Genomic DNA, 24,294 nt, shown 5'->3' with positions numbered 1-24,294 from the left:
CATAAATCATAAAAATTTCTGTATCACTGCCAATAACATCTGATATATCATCTAATTAAAAAAAAAATTCAAAGAGGAAATATAAGCCTAGGTGTTTTCTTGCACAATGCCAAAACTTTCAGTACATCAGATATCTACTACAGAGTATAAATAAACTACTAGATTGCTAGTAACACAAGGAGACTAGCACGAGCCATGCCTGAATTAACAAAATAGGTATTTTGGATCATAACATGATTCCTGGACTACAAATATCAGAAATAATATACAAGGAGAAAAATGATAATAAATATTATATTATATTGTAGGAGATCACAGCTTTATTATAATTTTAATGCATTTCTATACTTCTCTTGATTGTCCCGCCTTGCTGTATAATGTCTAATATGCACGAGAACTGTTCCTCAAACTAGTACATCCTCTGCAATTAAAAGGGATTTTACTCTGATGGACCCATCACAGATTCAAATTTTTAAATTAATGGGACAGGTACAAAAGAGTAAATGCCTAATACTATCTCAGGGTAAAAGTATGTCATTTATAATAACATAGGAATATGTATGCAATATCATGCCAGATTTTGGTCCAATGCAAGTGATAGTTAGTCAAAGTATTTTCAATTTTACAAAAATGCTCATAAATTATATTACAATTCCCTATAAAGATTCTATGCTTAGTTACAAGAAAGTATCTTTTATGACTTTAAAAAGTATTGCTACAATAAGAAGACTAGGAAACAATCACCAACTGTCAGCCAAATACTAATGGATGGCATCAGAAATAGCATTTTGCAAAAGTTACTTACGCCTGTCGGTCCCTGTACATCTTGTTAACCTTCTCCCATTGAAAATCAAGCTGAGTCAGCTTTTCTTGTATATTTGCTGCTTCCCTTGGTGTAGCACTTTGTAAAGCCGGTATCTTCTTGTTCTGAATAATGTCTACATGACTCTGCAGTCTCCCCAGGCTATCTTTAATGCTCTGTAACATCAAGATTTTAGAAAAGATAAACAAAACATTGTTTTTATAAAATAAAAAAAAAATTTTCATAAGCAAAAGAAAGAGGGGGAAAATGCTAATTAAACAATAGCTTTGACAGTAATAGCGGGTTTACAATAACTAGGCAATACTGACTGAATATCCATCCTTTCTTTGAGGACTTAGTAAACTATATCTGAGAAAGGTGACGGCTGGAGGGGAAGCAAAACGCTATTGACTTTAGTCACTCATTAATTCCTCTACGCCAAGGTTACATCTGTTTTAACCCCATTTCTTAAGAAAGCAGAACAATGTCACATTTTACAGTCTGACATTTAAGTGTTCTTTAATTATTTTGCTCTTTATGCTTGTCTTTTATACTTGTTCCAGCAGATATTAAACAGATCTCAAAGTAACAGCATGAAAAAAATAGTTTATCAGGTATCACCGGTTTTGCCTTTTGCTGGATATTCACAACCCAATGTTTACCATTCTTCAAGTAGTCAGTTCTTTGTTGTTTCAGAGAAAGACAAAATATGTCACAGTGTACCGACCTAACTGTACAATGCCATGTGTTGGAAGACCAAAAGGAAGAAGAACTGAATTTACTTTGGACCTTTAACATCTTTAAAGTGTGTGAAAGCATTTACAGCTTCCTACATTGTCAATGACCATTATTTATCCATTTTTCAATCCACTCAGTTCCATGGTAGAATTATACAAGTTTTCTTTTTGCTCTATAAAGCAATACATAAACATGCTGTTTATTTCTGTCCTGTGAACTAGGTGGTGTTCAACATCTCTCTTTCTACTAAATCCTTAAGGATCATTTGAATGACTGCATTTGTTAGAAAACCTAATGCTGAGGAAACATATTGTCATAAACTGTGTACTGACTTAAGGATAAAAACATTAAATGAAACAAAAAGTAATTAACAGAGACTTCCCCCTTGTGAGTCAAGACTGATGTAATGAAATCCTCAAGCAGAGGACTTCCTGTTACATTTCAGTCTATCATCCAAACAGGCATAATGTGGTATTTCTGTGGTTTCCTTGTTCTTTATCAGAAAGACGACACAAATATTTTTTTTGAATCAACCAAAAACCATGCGTTATATAAGCTCCCCTTTCAGCCCCACATTATGAGTATCAAAACCAGAGAAATAAATGCAGGTTTTGGAGGAAAAAACATGGTTTTTATCAAATTTGAAGTAATAGAGGAGACATTTTGCAGCTTATAATGTACTAGAAATAGAAAAAAGACCATTAGTGTGAGTGGACTCTTCCTTGATCTGTTGCCATTCTCATCATGGCAAATGAACCTATCCAGAGTTCTTCAGCCATTCTCTCACATGGATTCAGATAGACATGGGAAGTCAGCGTGGAACATCTGTGTTTTATGTCCCCATGTGTGGTTAGGAATAAGAATGCTGTAGTTAGTTAGGTGAAACAGAATTCCAGTCTATACGCACGCTATCCAAAGGAATTATTAAAGAAAACAAAAGCTGTACTAAGCATTAACAAGCACAATATTCCATCATATTGGTTTGCCTTCCCTGCATCTCCACTAGAAATTATGTCTCAGATACATAGCTTGTGTTTGGTAATACAAACAAAAAGTAGAGTTGCCTTGTATTAGTTTCAGCCAGAGACAGAAACACAGCTAGTCAATTCAATTTTAGGGGGAAAAAAAAAAAAGAAAAGATAAAACATGCTTTCATCTATTTTAAGTACAACTAGATAAAAAAGGATAACTTTCCTTGTTCAGTGTCCTTCTGCTCACCTAATTTGAAGGACAAGCATCTCATTTACATGCCAACACATTACAAAAAGGATGAAATAGAGGTCCAATCCTGCAAACTTCTGCTCATTGGAATAATTTCAACTATACAAGCTGAAGTCCAGAGAACATTCCTGTGATAGTATCTTTTACAGCTAGAAAAAAAATGTTCCTTTTGTAATAGTTTGTTGCTTTTCTTTGCAATATTTTAAAGGCAACAAAATTTCAAATAATACATTTTAAAAAGACATTTATGATCTTACATCATAAAAAGGAAACTATTTGAAGAGTCTCGTAATGACAAATTATAACAATTTAAATGTAGTTTAAAGGGTAGTTTTACTTATGAAAGCTTCACACCAAGATTTTACTTTCTATCTTTAAGGTTTCCTAGTATTACTGAATAGAAGATGAGAGGGCATATTCCTTTCTAATAGTTCTTTGTCGGAAATAATGACACCTGATATATATACCCTGGATATAATACTCACTTAATAAAAAAACTAAAAATCACAGCTCCAGTTCACTTTGTTAAATTTTTCAGGTTTTGTGCTCAATTTTTTGATGGAATTCACTTTTTAAATGTTCTACACATTTTAATTAACATATGTATTATTTTAATTTTAAATAGTCTACAATTCTTGAGTTAAGTCAATCATAAAATGAATAGTGTTACGCTTAGAATTTAGCAAGTAGAGTGAAAGCAAACAAGAATTAAACCAGACACACAAAGGCAATCAAATTGTAAAGAAGAGAGAGTGGCTTGAGGAATTTGGTATCTCACATTTCTACCCATTATTCCAACACGTGATCTTTGGGAAAATTTTCCAACTCTAAATCTGTTAACTTAGATGCTTTTTGCACAAAGTAAACAACGAAAGAAACAGAAAGAGACTTTAAATTTGCATTACTATATTATTCAGTAAAATACATCGTAGAATTATGTAAGAAGAAAGATATTTTAAGTCAGAAAATTATTATGACACATTCAGAAAGGCTGGAAAATGTTGATTTTAACCTTAATATGCTAGGGAAGACATGGAAACAACTTCAACAGGTACTACTCAAATGAAGTAGGAAATAAGCCATCAATGTTTTAAATACCATGTTAAGACACAAATTACCAATAAATCCAAAATTAAAGGTTCATAGTGGCAGCAGATTTTTCCACATTATTGCTATTACCAAAGCAATGAAATTCAAGAAAATTTGAATTATTTTATTTTTGTTTGGATTCATTGTCTTTTGTCATGTGTTCTGATAGAGTATGATCTGAATAGAACATGATATTCATACAGTAAGATATTTATGAATTACTATTAAGTACCTAGAACTATTATTTCTCCGTCATAGTATCTAGAAATATTATTTCTCTGGCATAGGAATTTAAGTCATGGACCAGGAAATCTATTTCATGTTATACACCTTAGTGTTTATGTATGTTATCTGGCTAACTAGAAAATGATGTTCTAAATGTATATTTGAATAAAACCCAAAAGCTTAGAATTACACATACTCAAAATGTGGAAAAGAAAAACTCAAAAGTTTTGCATGTCATTATTTACATTTGGCCATGAATTTGGCCATTAATTTCACTGGGATGGCAAAAAGCATAAACCTAGTACAAAAACTACACTGTGTCAAATTTCACATCCCTGGGAAATGACAGTTTTAAAAAAGTCTCTCTCTTGATGGGTTTTGGTTACACTTTGTAAGCCAAAATGCCAAACAAAGATAAAGGAACATTACATAAAGCCCCTTATGACCAGTAACTTGAATCCATAGGTCCCGAGAAATGTGACTTACATTTAGCAGACTAAAGGAAATACTTATAAATAAAAAGAGAATGGCAGACATCTTGTCTCTGGGATGACTCACAATAAAGAATGTGTTTCCTCCCTTGTCAGCAATCTGTCATAGTCTAGAGCAAAAGCTGACTGGGTCTGTGTCATTACTCAACAAACCCCATTTGACTTTCCCAGCATAACATCTCACACTCAGCATTCCTTACCCAGGTCTACCTCAATCTTGGTTTTATATGCTCAGGCCATGGATAATTAAGGTAGTCAACGTTATTAATCTGAATATAAGGAATATCAGGGGATAAAAACATAAAATGCCTCCAAATCTTCCAAGATTATGTCCCTTGAACATAAAGGAGGCAGCATCTTCACAAAACCTCATCCATGACTAAAATTTTGCATATTTAAAGAACAGGAGAAAATCTAATTGAAATGTTCAAAGCTTCCAGGACACACTTCAGCACTCAAGTTAAGTAGGTTTCTTTTCAGTAGGTCTGAGTATCAGCTCATCTCATCCACCCAAGGAGGCACTTACTGTGTTTGACATGTCTAAGTAATCAAATGAAGAGTAATATATGTGCCTACATATATTGAAATTGTATGTGTTTTTTTACCAACTAGATCAATATTCTAAATACTAAAAAAAGGGATGAAATACATCTATGCATTTCAGATTTGATAACTGGCATATCCCTAAATGTTTAGAATCAGTGGTCTATGAACAGGCATATAATTTGATTTATATGTCAGATTTTTGCTTTTGTTTAGAGCATAGTTGCTGCAGACAAAGAAAGATAATACAGCTGACCTTCTATAAACGAAAAAAAAAAAAAAAGAAGAGAGAGCATGTGTATGCACATACCCATGTATCTCACACGCATGCCCCACCTCTCTTTCAGGTTGAAGAGAATAGCTTCAAGCAGTTAGTTATCAACAATACCTTGGGAGATTCTGTAACATGGTTAACAGAAGTGCACAAAGCTTTAGTTCTTAAGAAAAAAGGGTAACAGAAAATCATTAGGAGCTGAAGTGACAGTAGCCTTTGGGGTACGATCCATCTCATTGCTCTTGAAAAGAGAAATTGGAGTGCTAGGGACTTGAACGCCAGTCCATTTTCACTACCTGGAATTTGTCTTCGTCTGCCAGAGAAAGACAATTTTCTATAAAAATTCAGTTCCGTGGCTATTTGTGTACAAATCAGCCACCTAGCACTGCATTACTGACAGATCTATTTGGAGAGTGCATTTGATTACACTCAGTTCTAAGTTATGGGTAATTGGGTTTTACTGAGTTGCAGCAGAAAACCATGCTGAATAACATGTTAGGTGATGTTTCTTGGTAAGAATCACTTAATACATGCCAAATATATATCCCAATGTGCAAAATTAAAAATATATTTTTGTCAATCTAAACATTTGTAGAATGACGCTTTATAATTCTATATATATAGCAGATTTGTTACAATACTTCATGTTTTTTGTACTAACATGAAAACCAACAACAGCACAGTTGGTAGTAATCATGACTAGCTGGAAAAGTTCCACAAATTACTTCAAATTTTAAAATCTGTAGAGAACTATGAGTTACAATATCTGGTATGGGTATTATTGGTTTAATAAACTATTTTGAAAGGGGATTCTGGTTGCCAGAATCACAGATGTGTAATGTGTACAGTAAATTCCCTGTATCCTGAAATAAGATGCAGTAGAAAACTGTGAAAAAAAAGTGCTCTGTCTGTCACTAGACGAAGAATTACCAAAGGGAAAAAGAGGGGGGGGGGGGGGGGAAATCAGAGCCTGAAAATATCTATATTTAAAAACCAACAACTTCAAACAACCCAATTTTTGACAAACTAAATAAAGACCCAAGTGGAAATACAGAAGAAGATGAACTAGAAAAAGAACTGTTACAGTGATTATGCAAGAAATTACATATATAAGAAACCTCTTTCTCAAAGAGCCAGATGGCTTTCCATATTAAAACTATTACATCATTGAAAAATATTATAGCTAAATGTATAATCATATTCTAGAATACAATATTCCTGCTAAAATTAAGACTATTAAAAAATAATAAAAAGAAATGCCTAATATGTACGGGTCCTACTGCAGATTTGCAGCATTAATTATATAAAGTAAGTAGCCTCAGAAAGTTTTGAATTTACAGTTAATATAATAAAGTAATGAACAGGCACAACTATGCCATGACTATGACAGTGATTCTTAACATGTAATTCTACTGAACACTTTCTCACATACGCCTATAAACACAAATTAGACTTCTTAAATTCCAGGTATACTGTTTCATTTTAGCACATTCATTTTCGCTATGTATAGCAAACAGAGTAACATGTTAGTTGTAATCCTGTGGTTAATAAATGTATTTATTTAAGCAAATACCTCTCCCAGTGAATAATCTGGAGCTTGAACAAGACAAGTAGCTTGCATGAGATAATCACCACAGAGGAAAACTTCGGCTTAGTATGAGCAATATAACTTGATTTTCTGAAACCAGATTAAGTTGAATATATGCAAATTTGTATATTCATTTAACTTGCACGAAGCATTTGGAACATCCATTGCAAGTAACGATAATTAGCTAAATTCTGAAGACATTTTCTCCCTACACTTCATCTAATGAAATCCATTGTATTTACAACCAATTCTATATGGTCAATTCAAAGATTATGAACTCCATCGATAGGAACATCATCAATAACAGACAGAAGTACCATAATGTTTGTGCTTGTAACAAAATTTCTCCTATTCTGAGAGTATATCATTAAGCCAAATTTACTAATCCTTCAATCTATGAACTGTGATTTTCCATACAATCAATTGGAGTTTCATCTTTGACAGAACTGTAATATTTAAATTGTTTGTTAAATACTGTAAGTACAGTGATGAAGAAAAACTGAGGTACTGTATGTCCTAATACTTAAAAGACCTTGTAATAGGATAATGGAAACATTGCAAGTGCTGACTTTATGAGATAAAGAGACAAGACCTGTTTTTTCTGTCTGATTTTTCCACTCCTAAAGCTTAAAATGAAGAGAACAACATTCCTATGAGCTGGTTTCAGCAGATTTACTATATGTGCCCATACACCCACTGTAATTTGCTAAACGTTAGAAGTTATCACATTTTTTCTGCAAAAACTCATATTTTGCTATTTTACATCCCTTTGATATAAAGTGTCACTGCTAGAATTATCTACGATAATTAATAAAGGCAATTTTTAATTTGATATTTATCCTATTGGATAATGAGCAGTCAGGTTTAAGTCTTACTATACATATTTCCTTTGGAGAAAAATGTTCAAAGCAGTTACTACTGAAAGATCCTTGTAAATAAACTTATTTTTCCTTTTAAGGATTAATTAAAATGGATTGTTTCTGAATGGGAGTGAAAAAAATCACAAACTCAGTTTTAAAACACAGAGCTATTCATGACAGTTCTGTAATTTGATTCATGCAAATCTGTCAGGGATAAAAATCAACCACAATTTAATTTCAAACCTTTCACAACCAGCTGCTGAACAATTTATGCTCTACTTTTCTATTTTTACTGCAGGATAATGACAATGATGAATGCTTTTCCTTGGAAATAAATATTCATCAAGCAGGCTCAGATCAAAACTATACCCTTCCAAAAGCCCATGAATGTGCAAGATCCATTTCCCTCTTCTAAGAGATTTATTTGGGAGGAAGATGGAACTATGCCCACAAATGCATCTCATAACAATTTAATAGTTCAGTTAAATTAAAACCTATGGCAGTACTTACTTGTAACCTCAGTAATCAATATTATTAAAGTTGGTGTCAACTCCGATAATGCCAAATATATGTGGGTGAACAACAGATTAGTTATGGATATAAATCAGATAAAGATAGCCCAAATGTAAAGCATTAAAAAACGCTAAATGGAAGTCAACTACCAGTAAACTGCTTGAGGTAGGTCACACTTTTTCCATCCAATCTAGCAATGAACATAAGTTCATAGACAAGGACCAAGTGGTAGCTCATTAGCCCTGAATTACATGGTCTATGACTTTTTTTTTGTGCAGAAGAGTCATTCTATCAAAAGGGATTGTTTAAAATGAAGAATGACAATAACATTGGCAAGTTGTGTGCTTCAGTACTCAGGACCACTTCAATCTACTGGTACTAAATCAGAAGTGGTAAACGGAAGAGCCTACTGTTATTTCACACAGTCCCGTTATCAGTTATAGGCTTCCTTCGCTCCACTACTTCACTGTGATGCTTCACGACACATACTACATTGCCTCACTAGGAAACGGAAAACACCCTAATTTTCAAGAGCTAGTAACAATGTCTGTATGCGTCTGTGCGTGTGTATATACAGATGCCTAAAATGTATGAGATCTATGCACGTATAAGAATTATAAATAGATGTGATTTTATATAATGTAAAAGCGGCATACGGATGTGGTTTTGTTACATTGCCTCTATTGTGGAAAGAGACAAATGGGCTCCTACAGAGGATGTATCAGAGCCCCAGCCCTGATTCTCCCTCTAAGCTGCTTTCTTATGGCTGACTGCAGGCAAATTCCAGCCACTTTAGGCTAATGTTTCCTTTTGTTGAAACCTTTCCTTCCCCAAAATAATCACAGAAAAATGGAAATGGGGTCTTCTCTTCATGCTGGATGACAATTTGAAATTGCCGTAATTATATACAGCACTTAAGCATGATTTTTTACAAGGCTTTCCTCACAGATATATTATTCTGCAAAAGCTGATAACTCATTCATCTACTTAGGCTTACAACTTTAATCTCATTCTCTTCTTATGTCAATTCTATGTTGGAAAAATCCCACCAATTTCAAAGGATTTCACTTTGCAAGTGATGAAGAAACCAGACAGTACTATTTAAAGTCATATCAATAATACTGAATCAGCTTTTTCTTAACTACATTATCTACCTACTGGACTGTGTTTTCTGTTTAGCTAATTAAACTGCAATAATTGCCCCAATCAGACTTCAAGGTTTTTTGGTCTAGCATGGAAGGGAACAGCTAAATTTTATTTGGTTTTGTTGCTGTTTTAATTAAAAATATTTTAAAATCAAACACTAAAATAAAGCTGCCAAGATTGGGTGTGGATAGGGTTACTTACTAATTACTTCAAATTACAAACACACAAACAAAACTTTAACCACAAATTCACAACTTTAAATATAGAACTGCCCCTCTCCATCCTTTCTCTCCCATTCAGGGATGTACTTTGCAGACACCCTAATGCTCTTGTCTTCCAAATACAGGTGAAACAGATAAAAATAAATGAACTCCTTAGTGTTCTTATCTTTTGCACCAGTGTGCCTTCATACATAAACATCACAGAGAGGGGCTGAACACTTCTGGAACAGACATCTCTGAGGGTGAGTGCAGGCTGTCAATATAGAGAAGCCCCAAAATAATGGAATCCAATCGTAAGAAGAGCTTTCCATCTTACCTTGAGGCACTCTTCTTGTTTGAAGAGATCCTCACAATCCTTAGCCTGCAGAACAGGAGAATTAAGGCGGTCTTCTACTTCCGACAAGGCTTGCAGGAGGTGAAGGATCTCTGCCAGGTATGTAGAAGGCACATGAGAGGTTTCCACAGTCATAGTTTCAGTCACCACAAAAGCTGTATCTTCATGAACTGTTTGCTAGTATAGATATACAACAGAATGCTTCCTTTAGTTTCTTAACACTACACAAACTTACAACTAAATGCAATTTCCAGTTCACAACCTAGGAACAATTAAAAATAATTTCTAACGACAAATGCAGGAAATATTTGAGGTTTCTCACATAGACCATTCACACTCCACTAGTCTGTTTGAAATGGCAGGTACTGAAATTCATCTATGCAAAAGTGTACAAACTTTTATTCTCCTACTCTCCAAAGAAATGAAGACAAGAAATGCAAGAGTACTCTGAGATTACGGTGTTACTGAGATTTTAGTGCTAGCTCTTTCATTTTAGATCATCACACCTCTTTAAGAATCTGTCCTTCATTACAGAAATTCCACTCATGTCAGGACTAAAATACTAAATTGTGTCAAGGAAAATAATGACTTGTGTAATAGAAAAAATTTCTTAAATACAAAACAACGAGGTCAACTCAGCACTTTCAACACTATACTGAAACCTTTCTCTTTAAACTAGAAAGTACAGATTGGAATTTTGTGATTTGAAAGGTCTTTAATGCATTCATATTTCTAAAAGAAAGCCCAGCAACACAGCTCTTCAGGAAAAATTCTTTTTTTTTTCTTCCCAGACAAATATGAAATAGACACCCTATTCTGAAAGCACATGCATACACCAAATGTAAAGAAATCCCAGAATGTTTTGGTTCCAAGAAAACAGATAGTTGATCTATCGCATTTGGACAGATACTGACATATAAGGTGACAAAATAGTGACTGTTTATGTAAGTGCTCTACATTTCTGATTTGATGTGTTTACGGATCATAGACAAAAAGCAATACTAAAAGTGTGCTTTGGAGCAGGGAGATCTGTAACTGCTTCTTTTAACTAAACTCCAAATACATGATCACCTGCATCTCCATTAGAAAAGGCAGAATAAAAGATACAAATTATTTGTGAGTTTGTAAGCATAAGTTATTATTTATTCATTTTGTCATATCACATAGGATTCCTAGTGTGGACCAAGATCCATTGTGCTTGATGTCTGTCTTCTCAAAAACATAAACTTTACTTATTGAGGACCTCAAAGAACTTTTACAAGCAACTGCTGGTAAACTTTCTTTCAAGAATCGTATTATTTAGATGCTTCAGTCCTAATACAGGTAATCATGGATTTTGGAGCCATATATGTGAAAGACAATGGATCAATGGTCCTGAAGAAAACAATATCACTAGTTAGCTACACAGTATGTAAAAGAACAGAAATATAAACAGTATCCTGCACATACTACCTCAAAAAGGTGTCTCATGTTAATTTATCTATTTGCCCTGTCCACCCTTTCATGACATGTTTCTTTCTTCAGTTACCAGGCTGAGTCATCTGGTTCTTCAATTTTCTTTAGAGTCTTAAATACACATACACACACTCTAGAAGATGTAGGCATATCACATATAAAGCCCATACAGTTATCTGTAGACTTGTGTCATTCTGCTGCATTTCTTGTGTAAGTTTAATTGCTTGGCTTACACTTTTCTCACTAAATGACTTTCTCAGTACATCTGCTAACACTGAAACCTCTCTAATTACCATATCACTGCTATCATTTTTGTTATTTAAAATTAATTGCTTAAAAAAAATTTGTGTTTGCTCCCTATATGTTTCCTGAATCACACACTCTGCAAAAACAACAGTTTACCCCAGTAAACCTAAAGAAAAAAAGCTATCCCAGTTGATTAGAAAATGGGAGATTCTCAACAGGCCACTGAGACATGCAGCAATATACTTTCATTCCTCAAGACTACACTGTGACAGTTCTACAAGTAGCAAAGAATTTTATATCCACATGAAGAACATTTTAAATATAACTGTATTTTTCTTTTTGACTGAGAAGACAGAATATTTATATTCACAGTAATGAGCATGCTAGGTGTGCAAGGTTATTCACTCAAAATGAGGTCACATGAATATGTAAAGTGACACACAAAATATAATTAGTTTCTATAGTTGTATTAATTTAATCTATTTTTTTCCAACCCAAATTTAGGCTAATAACTATGTACACACACATGTATACCTGTATACCTAAAATAAGATCTGTGCCTTCCTGCTCTAAATAATTCCTGAAACTAGAAAAAAGTCAAGCGGAAATCTGGTATGTGAGCACTTCATGGATATCACGCTGAATTATTTATAGTAGTGCCAAAATTGGGTATCTTTCAATCTCTGCTACAAACAACTCATAAGAAAGCACTTTTCAAGGCAAAATTAATTAAAATCTGAAGACAGGACTGAACTTTGTATGACATATATGGTCTAGTAATCCCTTAAAATGTGTAATATTTAACAACTCCCATCAATGTTAATCAGATGTATGCAACCATATATGCATACTGCCCTTTACAGGAAACTTTACATTCATATTTCTCACAGCTGGATGATTACTCACATAGCTCTCCAGGAAACATGACTCAGGAAATTTCTAGTTCAGGTAAACCATTAATGTTTATATTGTTAGTTTTACTGTAAAGCACTACAACCAGATAAATAAAAAAATGGATTGATATTTGAAAGTAGAAGCCTACAAGAACCTGCCCTCATATTTGGCAATGTTATTTAGTATCTTATTCTAAAAAAAGTGTAACAATCCAAATTAATTAGTTTCTGAATACTATTTAAAGAGTTGGAAATTTGATGCAACTTTAGAAATCAACCATTAAATTCCTTTGACTTTAGTAGGTTTTTCAATAGGTCACAGGTGTTTCTTTCCTTCTGTCTTTCCTTCATTGACAGTAGCATAACAGAATCCACAGAACCCACCGCAGAAGTTGGTGTCTTGCACTAAGGAATGGAGGGTACGCATATCCAGAACTGACAATTTTAATCAGCAAAGAAAGGGAAAAATTTTTGGCTTGTCCCTGTGTTTGCTGGAATTGCCTTACTGTAGAAGATACAATGGGCAGAGTCGTCCCTATATTCTGGGCAAGCACCTTCACTAGAAATGCATTGCTGAAACAATCATATACTAACACTCTAATGAGAAAAAACTTTTTTTTTTTTAAAAAAGGAAATTGTAGCACGTGGGAACCACTACTATTAAAAATAATATTAATTCAGTAAAGATTATATGTCATTGCTAATGCCAAAATGGTTCATCCGAAGCAAGGCTGGTTAACACTTTATAAGGATTAAAAATAAATAAGAAAATGGAAATTAAAGTTTTAGATAATAATTTAAGAATGATTTTGAACAAGTTGAATGTGACAAAGTAGCAGAATACATTAGAAATTGACTTGAAAATACTCAAAACCAAATAATATTTAAAAATAATACATAATACAAATAAACAGTTAAGAATGATGGGGAAATGCTGGTGTAAATGGCCACTTCCTATATTGTTATTTCTGCAAAATACACTTTTATTGATAGAAAATTTTTTGGTATATTGTCAGTGATATACTGATGAGCAAATTATTTCTAGTCTCTGAAAAAACAGCTTTTTTCAGGTAAGGCTTAACATTTCATGCATTGCTTTTCACCAAGCGTTATCATTTCTAGAATACTAAATCAAATTTTCTTCCCCATGATAACATATTTTTAATTTCATTAAATTATTTAAATTTAATTCTTTCCATAAACATGACTCTGCCTACACGTGAGAAACTGATTGTATTGACAGCTACTATGTCCTACCAGGTGCAACACAAAGACAAGAAATACATCCATGAACTGGCCCTTACCGAGAAGGCCAATAAGCAAAACCCAAACAAAGTAAACAAACAAAACCAACCAACCAAAACTCAACAAAAGACCAACTACAGGTATAATGCAGGTTTTGCCCACAAAATCAAGCATCCCCCCCCAGGAGTATCTGTGATGATTATTTCCTACATCTAGAACAGCATTACCTGGTGGCAATCAGAGCTAACTAACTGTGGAGAATGCTGTTAATTTCCTTTTAGCACTGGAAAATTCAGTGTTAAAGCCCATTTCACCCATCTCAGTGTATCTATTTCCTTTCCTCTTTCTGTAGAGGGAACAATCCCAACATCACTTTTGCTATTCAACAGTTTACACCAGGAAAGCCTTCAACCTTTTTGTGTTAGGCCTTGACAACAGTTCCATTTCTGGCCCCTTCTCACTATAGGCCTCCAAACTCACAGTGACCTTACTGTGCTTTGCTTTTGAGTTAAAAACTTCACACAAACCGAACATGTGGGAGGAGAAAAGCAGCAAACCTATCAGCACTGCTGTACCGTGACACTGCTCCCAGCAGCATCCTGAGAAGTTCAGGAAAACCAAACATGTGCCTCCTCCTGAGGTGAACTAATGCTTGAGAAAGTATTCTTTACAAGCAGCTGCTAGATATATATATGAGAGTGTAAAAAGTCAGCCACCTCTGAGGAACAAACCTAGGAGTGCTACACATACAGAAAGCAGCAGCAGATAGGAGACACCTTCTGGGCAAGGGAGTTGTGCCTCAGAGTCCAGTAAACTGGAAGAGTTTATTGCATTCTTGAGCAAACTGGAACAAACCTAGGAGTGCTACACATACAGAAAGCAGCAGCAGATAGGAGACACCTTCTGGGCAAGGGTGTTGTGCCTCAGAGTCCAGTAAACTTTGGAAGAGTTTATTGCATTCTCGAGCAAACTGTAAACGACACAATATTTGCTAGCCCATGGTTAGCATCAGCATATCAAATAAAGAATTAAAAACGTAAAAGTATGATCAAATGCTGTCAGAGATCAATAAACCCACTTTCAAGTACATATTTATACGTAAAGAAGCTTTTATTCACCCCCTTCTATGAAAACTGTGAGTGATGTCAATTAGCATTCAGAAAAATAAATTGTGTCTTCAGTACTGCTAGCACACCTTACCTGCAAGTGTGTATATATGTAGAAAGTAGATCAAAATTATACCAATAACATGGAATTTTCATTGTGAGACTGGGTGGCCTTAGTCAATCACAAACAAGTTCTCTATCGGTACAAAAAGAAGCATCTCTTTCAAGTATAGAGAGACCTTAATCCTCACTACAGGATTAAAAATTTATAAAATGCTTATGTAATTCCATGAAGGCAAGGCCTTAAAAGGCACTTGGCAGCATTAAAATCTATTTAAAATAATAATTTTTAAAAAAAATTGTATTTTCAAGTAAGAATGTAAATATTTTCTCATGTAGGTGATTTTTCTGCTCATGTATGATTGCAGTACATAAAAGCCTGCACATTGCAGTACTTAAAACATGTATTTTAATGCTTGTATCTAACTTCATCGGTGACTTATATAAAAATTGAAACTTTAAAAATACACCATTATTTTCAGCACTGTGGACAGAGAGTGCTTTATGTCTTCATAATACTTCAGTGCTAAGGCAAGCCTCACTGGTTGAAAAATGCTACATTAACAGTTTTTATTCTATGATAAAATGAATCTATTTTATCTATACATAAAATGAAATAAAGCCAGTTAAAATGAAACTATTCTTAATAATAACATTAACTAGAAAGCATTTCAGTAAATTTTACATGCTACAAATAGCAATGGAAAATTGCAGACTTTGATTTTGAAAACCATCAATCAACAGGCCATTAACCAGTGTGAACTTCCTTTCACTGTCTTATTTCTGACCTTCATAACTTGACTGAAATGCAAAGGTTTTCTCCGTAAGAAAAGGTCTGTTCCCTGTACTTGTAGGCTTAAATTATGGGACATCTCCCAAAACTTCAGATAGTCATACTACACTCTGATGAGCCCTGTATGGTGGATTGGATAGATACCTGCGGTTGCTTGGCTCAAAGACTTGGATGACTACTTATTCCACCCCCCATTTTTCTTATTTTTCTTTGAGTGTGTTATTTTCACATTTAGATGAGAAAAAAAAAAAAGATACTGACAAAAGCTATAGCAATTAATTTTAAACTGTAATCCCAGAGTAATTCATCATTATATTGGTTGTACTCATAGTTGTAACTTTGTGGGGTTCCCCCCCCCCCCAAGAGGTAAATATATAGTTTAAAAACTATGACAAAGCATTTTGGTGCTGCAGGCAGTCCTCTGTGTTCCACACACCCTCATGCCTTTGGAGCCCTCCAAAATGTCAGAGACACTCGGTCAAGTGGTAAAACGAACAGCTTTGGCAATGCCTTTCTCAGTTGCTTAACACTACTTTTGTTTTATTCTGGCTTAGATAATTGCCTCCAGATACGGACTCTCCTCAGGCTGAGGCACTGCTGCACACTGACCCGAGCTGCAGTTTGTTCAACAACTTACCCATTGCTCCTTACTAAAGACCTGCTAGCATTCACGCAAACAAGAGACCAACACAACTAGCACAAATTGGAAACTTCAGCAGTTCTGCTATTAACTTTTAACCCCGACAACTTCCATCGATATCTATTTGTTAAGCAAAGAGAAAAAAAAAAAAATCATTTCAACTATGAGGAGACTGGGACGTAAGACTCTCACATGCTGTACTGTGTGTACCTGTGATATAAGCCAGCTCCTTCAGAAAATAATAAAAGAAAAAAGAGAGCATGGTATATCTTGTGCCACTGCTGCAATGTTACCATGTCCTGAAGAAAAAGAGAATCTTGTAGTATTGTGGCATAATTGACTAACTGGAACTACTGGGATTTGGAAATGTCTCTTGCTTTAAATAAATTATGCATATATGTTAATTACTTGTGATAAAGATGGTATATCTCAATCAATAATTGCAGTAGTTCAAAATTGACAAGTAAAAGGAAATCTGTATGTCTCCATCACGTGACTTTAAACAGCTATTTGTAACATTATAAAAGGAATTACTAAAGAAATTAAAGACTGTACTTCTCAGCCATGTACAGTGGCTAGCCTTTTGGGGGGAAGGAAGCCTTTAACTACCAGTGAGTCAGAAGAGATAGCCATTCCCAGTATTAGACATCAGTAAATACGCAAACACTTAGGTACTCATATTACATTTTGGAATCAAAAAAAATCAGAACACCTTGCAAAATCTACATCCTAGGCTGGTTTTCAACAGATACTTAAAAATGTTATTTAGAATTTTATGAGGGTTTACCTGGAAAATACTTTCATAATTGATTTATATGTACTACCTTCCAGTAGAAAAAATGTATTTCTAAGTTTTTATATGCTTACTACAGAACACATAAATCCATAGAGTTGTTAACTGTTTCTTGTATTCATCTTATATTTTTCACAGCTGAAAAAATACATACAGACATTATGAAGGAAATGTCACACTTAGGGAAGTACCTAATTGACACTTTAGAAGATTAAACTCTTCTACACAGTCCTATATCCTTGTAATCACGATATCCAGTTGTGACAGTCTCTATTGTTTCTGTTAAACCAGCATTATGTACTCAAATTCGCCTGCACAGCTGGAAATACTCGAAAGAATGGAAGGAATTTCAAATGATTATTAAAAAGAGAATTTCAAACCTGTGTTTCTCAGACAGCGGTAAGCTATAGAGAAGCAGCAGCGTATATAGCGGCACAACAAGCTTCTACACGATATGCTGGAAGGCAGCCTTCCCCGGAACAGACTTTGGTCAATGCCAACTGACTTAATGGCTGATTTATTAAGACTACAGAAGTGCCCTAATCTCTGACAGCATTTATGCATGAAGTTTTAGGGCTGTCTTGAATAATAATACATGTAACCCTACTGACTGATCACAACGGAACCAATTAATGTTAAATAAAGCACAGGTATGTTAGAATACAGTCTATTGATGTCTAAATTGACTATCCCATTTTGAAATTGACTGTTGATTTGCGATGCTAACTTTCCAGATACTTATGCAAATTACATCTGTTAGCTGTTTGTTGAGATAATTTAGAAAATAATCTAAAAATACCATTAAAGTACCACATTAGTGTCGAATGCTAACAGCTTCAAAGAGCAAGTTCCTAAACCTTAAACACTGACACCTTCCAGAAATGTTAAAAGGCATTACCTAATTATTTTCCATCTTTAATTCTTTAAATAACCATAAATCTACATTTATAGAGATGCAACCATACAGAATAATAATAGGGTTCATCACTTAGGCTGATTTTGTTACTCCAAGACACAGATTTTTTTTTTTTTTAATAATGTGAATGAAATTGCTGCCAATCCAGCAGTTTTGAACACTAATTAAATATACATACATAGATATTCAGCACTCGCACTGTACATGTACAAATTTACTTCCTTCTGCACCTTTTAAGTATACTCAGATGCATCCTTGCAAAAACACCCAAAACAACCAAAACCACACCAACCCCAACCCAAAAAGCCATGAGTGATGCTGACCTCCTGAATTGTAGACAGGAGATGAACATCATCTCTTCAAAAGATACTGTCACTTAGGGCCAGATCACTCTGCAGCAGGTCTTTTTGCTTATTATTTAATTCAATATTATATCCAAGTAATTTTGACACCAAATTCCTCACTATTTATGTTAATAAATTATGATACACTGTATCAGAGAAAATAAGATGGTAATTAGCTGCTTCGTTTCCCAAATAGCTAGGTAATTACAAGGAAGAAAACACAAGTACGATGCTCAGTTTTGTCCAAAGACAACTGAAAGGAGAGACAACTGGGTGCTATGTTGCACGTGATTCTTTAACCAACGGCTCTTGGTCTTGTTTCCATCTCAGCCCTACAGAGAACAGTACAAAAAGCCTGTGGCGTGGCTAAGGCTACATTCTTGTAACCCCTTCATAAAATTTAAAGACAGGATCCTAAACCAGCCCTAGTCCAAGCTGCAGCAAGTGTTTTCATTCCTATATGATGAAGTAAAGACATGGAGTTTCACTTTTAAACTACAGAATGTAATTTAGATCACTTCACTAAAGTTTATAACATAATGAAAAATGGCAGAGAGAGAAACCTTTTCTGTAAAGTTCTGTCATCTACAAGACAGGATTTTTTAACCTCACCCTATTAAAATACTGTAGATTTGCACTGATGATTGTGAATACTGGACAGAATTAATAACAAAATAGGGAACAGAAATACTCTTTAGGAGAACTCAAAATACCATAGTAAACTGGTCCACTTTTATAAAAGAATTATATAGATGGTCTTCACTAAATTGCTACAACACTGTATGCATTCACTTTAGACACAGAGAAGGTAAAGTGTATTTTAAAATGCATCTATAGAACCAGCTCTTCTTCAGTGATAGCAAAGACAATATCCATCTTCAGTGTACTTCCCATGCCTTTCTTATCTTAAATTAGACATAAAACTAAAGTATTTGAAATACAATTAAATTACTTGGAATACATTTTCTAATAGCAATTTCCAGGTTGATGGATGCTAGAAAACGGGTGTAAACATTCAGTTGTGATTCTCTTCCCAAAGATTCTTGTTCATCCTCACCCCTTTCGCAGCCCACAGTCACAAAAGCCCAGTCTGTAGCCGTGCTGTGTGAAGCTCTTTGTTTACAAAGCTGCCACTGTCAATGTCAGAAAAGTTAAATGGTGTCACAGGATCACCTCTGTCCTGTCCTTAAGAGACCCAAAGCGCATAGGTGAAACAGACACTAATCCATCAACATATAGTTCTTTTTTTTTGTCCAGTAGGTATTTTCCTATTTTGCTTTTCTAATGTCTTGTCTTTTTTTAATTCATCCTCTCTCCCACTCATTGCAGGAACAATAAAGACTTATTTGCCCCTTCTTGGCAACCATTACTTGCTTATTTACCCCAAGAAATATTTAAGCAGGGATAAGAGAAGAAAACCAGTTCATTCCAATGCTGCTGGTTGTGAAAACTGGAAAACAACAATTGAAAACAATGGTAGCACATTATCACTGAAGTATCCAGGCTATTTAGAGACAGACATAATTAGGGCACCAAGTCCTGTGTTTATCTAACTGTGAAAGATTTGTTTCAATTAATGTTTGATTTATACTTTAGAAAATATCTTTATATATAAACATATTTTAACAGTTAAAAAAAAAGTTTAGATTTCATTAAATGAACTACATAGAGCTCCACAGGGAAATATTAACTGAAAACTGCAAGATGCCCTTAAAAGACTGAACTTAAACTCTTGAATTTCAGATGTAAACTTCATCGGTCCTCAATCTGGTTCCAGAAGTTGATCACATACTCTCTCACCTGAAGTGATCATCCAGTTAGGAGATGGGTATTTTGAACTTTTGAATGCTTTACAAAATCTTAAAAGAATAATGTCTTTTATTTGGAAAAATGAGGCTTATGATATTTAGTTCATAGTAAGTACTAAGAGTACTGGTATTTTATCCATGTTGCAGATAACAGAATTGCTCAGAATAAATCACTTACCTTATAGAAATAAATACACGTTTCATATAGCTATTTTCCTTATTCATTCTTGTTCAACACATAGTCTAATTAGTATGAAAAAGACAGTCTCTCCTGATGTTTATAATTTCATCATTTTTCTTATTTTTCCCAGTATGGCCAAAATCCAGGCCCAAATATTTCAGTAGTACAATGGCCATAAATTTCAATAAAATGTTTGTGTGTGTCACCAATGAAATTACTGAAATGACAAGTAAGCTTATTTTTTTGCTTGTATATACCTCAATAGGTACATAATTTTGACAGCTGTTAATAGGTTGTAAGAACAATCTTGTCCTAAAAATACTCTGGCTTACTATTTACAGCATGCATAGTTCAGCCGAGAAAGAATGTTAGATAGCTGGATAAAATACGGTAATAGGACACATGAAACAAGAATTTATAGTGTAGGCTCTGCACCTATGTTCATCTAGAAAATGTTTTCTCATGATAAAAGGCCTTCAGTGCTCTCTACATGGAGAGTAAATTTAATCAGCTCAATAAAACCTAAATTGAGCCATGACATAAAAATGCTCATAGACTGCTGAAATGAAAGCATGGGAAAAAAAAACCCATCACCTTCTATAAAACAAGCATTAACTAAAGATAATTTAATTAAATGTAATCAATATATCAATAACTGATTTTGATCCTGATTTGAATTAAACTATCTGAATCTAACTTTTTCTCTGCAACAGTGGCATAAATTGTTAGAGAAAAATAGTAACTGCAAGATTTAGGTTTAGACGGTAGCAAAGGGGATTGAGAACTTTTCTGAAAACACTGTGCGACTGCCAAGGCTTAATGATTTTAGATTCTGCAGAGATAATCTAGAAATAAATGTCCCTTGACCTCTCTAAAGCTGTAATTCTTACTAAAATGTATTTTTAAAAAAACAAACATGTAATTTTACTATGAAAAAAATTGCATACTGCTCTAGGATTAAACTTTAATGGTTTGTTTTTTGAAGAGTATCTTAAACTTCCATTAATTTCCATGGGATTTAGTGGTTAACCATCATTTTTAAACATGATGGTAAAATATTCCACTGTAATAAGTTATTCAGATTTCACAACTGAACTTACTACCTACTGATTTCAAATGGAAATTTTTAGCAGAAATGAAGTAGAATGCTAAACTTTTCTTAACACAGGAATCAGAAATCTGCCTGACTGAAAAAACTGAATTTTCTGCCCACTGTTTATTTTGCAACATATGAATAAAGACACCGAGTGGGAGAAGAAACTTCTAAGACAACATGAACTCCAAAAAATTTTCCCACTCAGTGTCATTTTAGGTTTTGTGCAGTTGCATTTATGTATTTGTGTACCATGTTTAATCTGTTATTGCAACAAACCCACCTTTTTCCCTATAGGATGTCACACATTACTCTGACAATTTTCACATAAAGAGATGATCACTATACCAAACGGAATGTCTCAAAATTGGCATTAAACAGAACATGCAGTGTTTGAGGTAATGCAACTGCATCATACCTTATTATCAAAAGCGGTGACAGAAAATTCCTTTTTATAAATATACACCCACATATATTTGCCAATTAGTTGCTGGATATTTACTGCTATGTATTTATGAGACAAGCAGAATTTTATGAGAATCTACCATGCTAGAGAGAATCAATTCTTATACGGTTATGGTTCCTGTATTCTTCTGACAGGTCTTCCCAACAAATACTGCGGAAAAGTAAAATCCAGGGGAGCATGGTCATTCTAATTTCACACTTTGATATCAGAAATATATTAGCTCTAACAAAGGTAAGAAATGCGAATCTGTCATTAAGCCACATAATTAAAAGTCTTCTTCAATGTAGTCTTGCTATGTTTATTCAATGAATCATAATGAATTGCAAGATATACAGTACAACTAAATCCTCATTGATTTGTAATAACAACTTTCAATTGTTAAATAAGTCTGTTATTGAATACATCATAAATTATAAATAAAAAATGCAGCCGTTTTCTATTTTTTTCACTTTAAAAATAAATTATTTTTTGTATTTTTATTATATGGTTTTATTCAGTTGTGGTTAACACAGAAAATCTCTTTGAAAGTTATTTTTGCTGGTATATGCATGTGTTCCAGTGAATAGTTTGAATTTTCATTTTTCTTTTGTATTTTAAAGTCTTGCACAAACAATTAATTAATCCTCACAACATCCCTGTGAGGTAGGTACTTAGACTGTATTAAAAAAGGAAAAAAGGACTCAAGAGAAATTCACTTTGTTTCACTGATTCAGCAAAGCCAAAAGAGTAACAAGGCAGTTGTACTTTTCACTCGGATTTGAGCCATGAAAATATAATGCCTCTCACCAGTTTCAGCAGCTTCTGTGAAACTTCTAAAATAAAATACATGTAATGGTTATACGGCTTTAAAAACTCAATGACTCTATTCCTTTGACCAATTAAAAAACACACGTGCTGATGTAAATCCCTTATGTATTTTAAAAGAAAAATATGCTAACATATAGTTTTATTGATTTGCTAGTAAAATTTTATAATGGATATACTCATCCTCTGTCATGGTAGGTGGTGGGTGAAATAAAAAGCACATTGACAGCAGAATGTTTTTATATAAATTGCATGCACATTCTTATTTCTTACTTGCTTATCAAAGGAACAAATATATTCATTATAAAGAAAAAAAGAGACTCATTTACAAGACAAAGTGAAGCCTGCTCTAGCTCCATGCCAATATAAATGATTTGCAACTGATTACATCCATCAAGTTTAATATAAACCATAGTAATCTGAAAAGAGTGATCAGATGGAACAAGAGTTAATAACATACAAACCAAAGTTAATGTTTCTCTGATTGTTTCCATTAACTGCATAGCTATCCCAATTATTATTTCTATAGACACATTATGTAACTTATTAGTAAAAAAGTTAAAAATACACAATACACTCAGTACATTAAATAGAGGACTGTATTGACCAAAAGGTTAAACATTATTGCTGATTTTTTGAACTTTTTTTCTTTTCTAAAACATAGTCGACCATGTATCAATTAGAAATAACACTTCATGTATTTAATTTTTCATTATCCCATCCGTATGTCCCCTCTGCAATCTAGGTGCATTTATAAATAAATAATAAAAAAATATATTTTGTTGAAACAGCCCTTTACAACCAGCACTTTTAAAATTACAGAAGAGCACATAATGCAACAACTTCCTTGAGAGCAAATCTTATCTTTCATCATATAAAATCAAAAGCTCAGAAGACAATGAGCAGAGTAGTAGGAATGGCAAGAAAAAACTGCCATGTAAGTGCAAAAGCAGTCTCTGGTAACCTTCTAAATGGGTAATGCCCAATATGTATTTTCATCATAGACCTGGAATAGTGACAGTTTATTTCTCTTTTATTTATCCAGTTATTGTAGCATGTATAAACCAGTAAGAATAATTATATTTTGTATACAAATAAACAACTCAAAATCAGAAGACATGAAGTTGGTTCATGAAATTATGTTTTCATCATGTCAAGTTTAAAAGTACACTTTCTTGCAAAAACTCCTTTAAGAAATTAAGCATTTGAGGAAGAGGCCATGTATATATAGTGTCATAAGAATTTTTTTAATCTCTTCCTAAAGTGGGTATAACAAGTTATGGACAAATAAAAAAACCAATTAAAATTGGCATGGGATGGGTAGTTTGAAAAAGACAATTTTTGTGTTTTACACGTTCACTGAACAAAATAGATGCATGACAAACTGACATTTTTAAACTGGAAAA

At 33.8% G+C, this 24,294-nt stretch overlaps 1 protein-coding gene across 1 annotated transcript in view; it reads right to left on the bottom strand.

Moving 5' to 3' along the window:
- Nucleotides 1–801: 801 nt before the first annotated feature.
- LOC104163040 (dystrophin) overlaps nucleotides 802–24,294 on the bottom strand; it is a gene marked incomplete at its 5' end in the record, with an annotated part of 102,405 nt that continues 78,912 nt past the window's right edge. Inside the window, 2 exons of the mRNA XM_009701920.1 lie at nucleotides 802–978; nucleotides 10,028–10,222. Coding sequence (XP_009700222.1) covers nucleotides 802–978; nucleotides 10,028–10,222 — 372 coding nt within the window. The remainder of the gene's footprint in view (nucleotides 979–10,027; nucleotides 10,223–24,294) is intronic.

This window comes from Cariama cristata, unplaced genomic scaffold (assembly GCF_000690535.1).
Source record: "Cariama cristata isolate BGI_N322 unplaced genomic scaffold, ASM69053v1 scaffold2796, whole genome shotgun sequence".
In the NCBI taxonomy this organism is placed as follows: Eukaryota; Metazoa; Chordata; class Aves; order Cariamiformes; family Cariamidae; genus Cariama; species Cariama cristata.
This window is presented reverse-complemented; position numbering and strand designations above follow the sequence as displayed.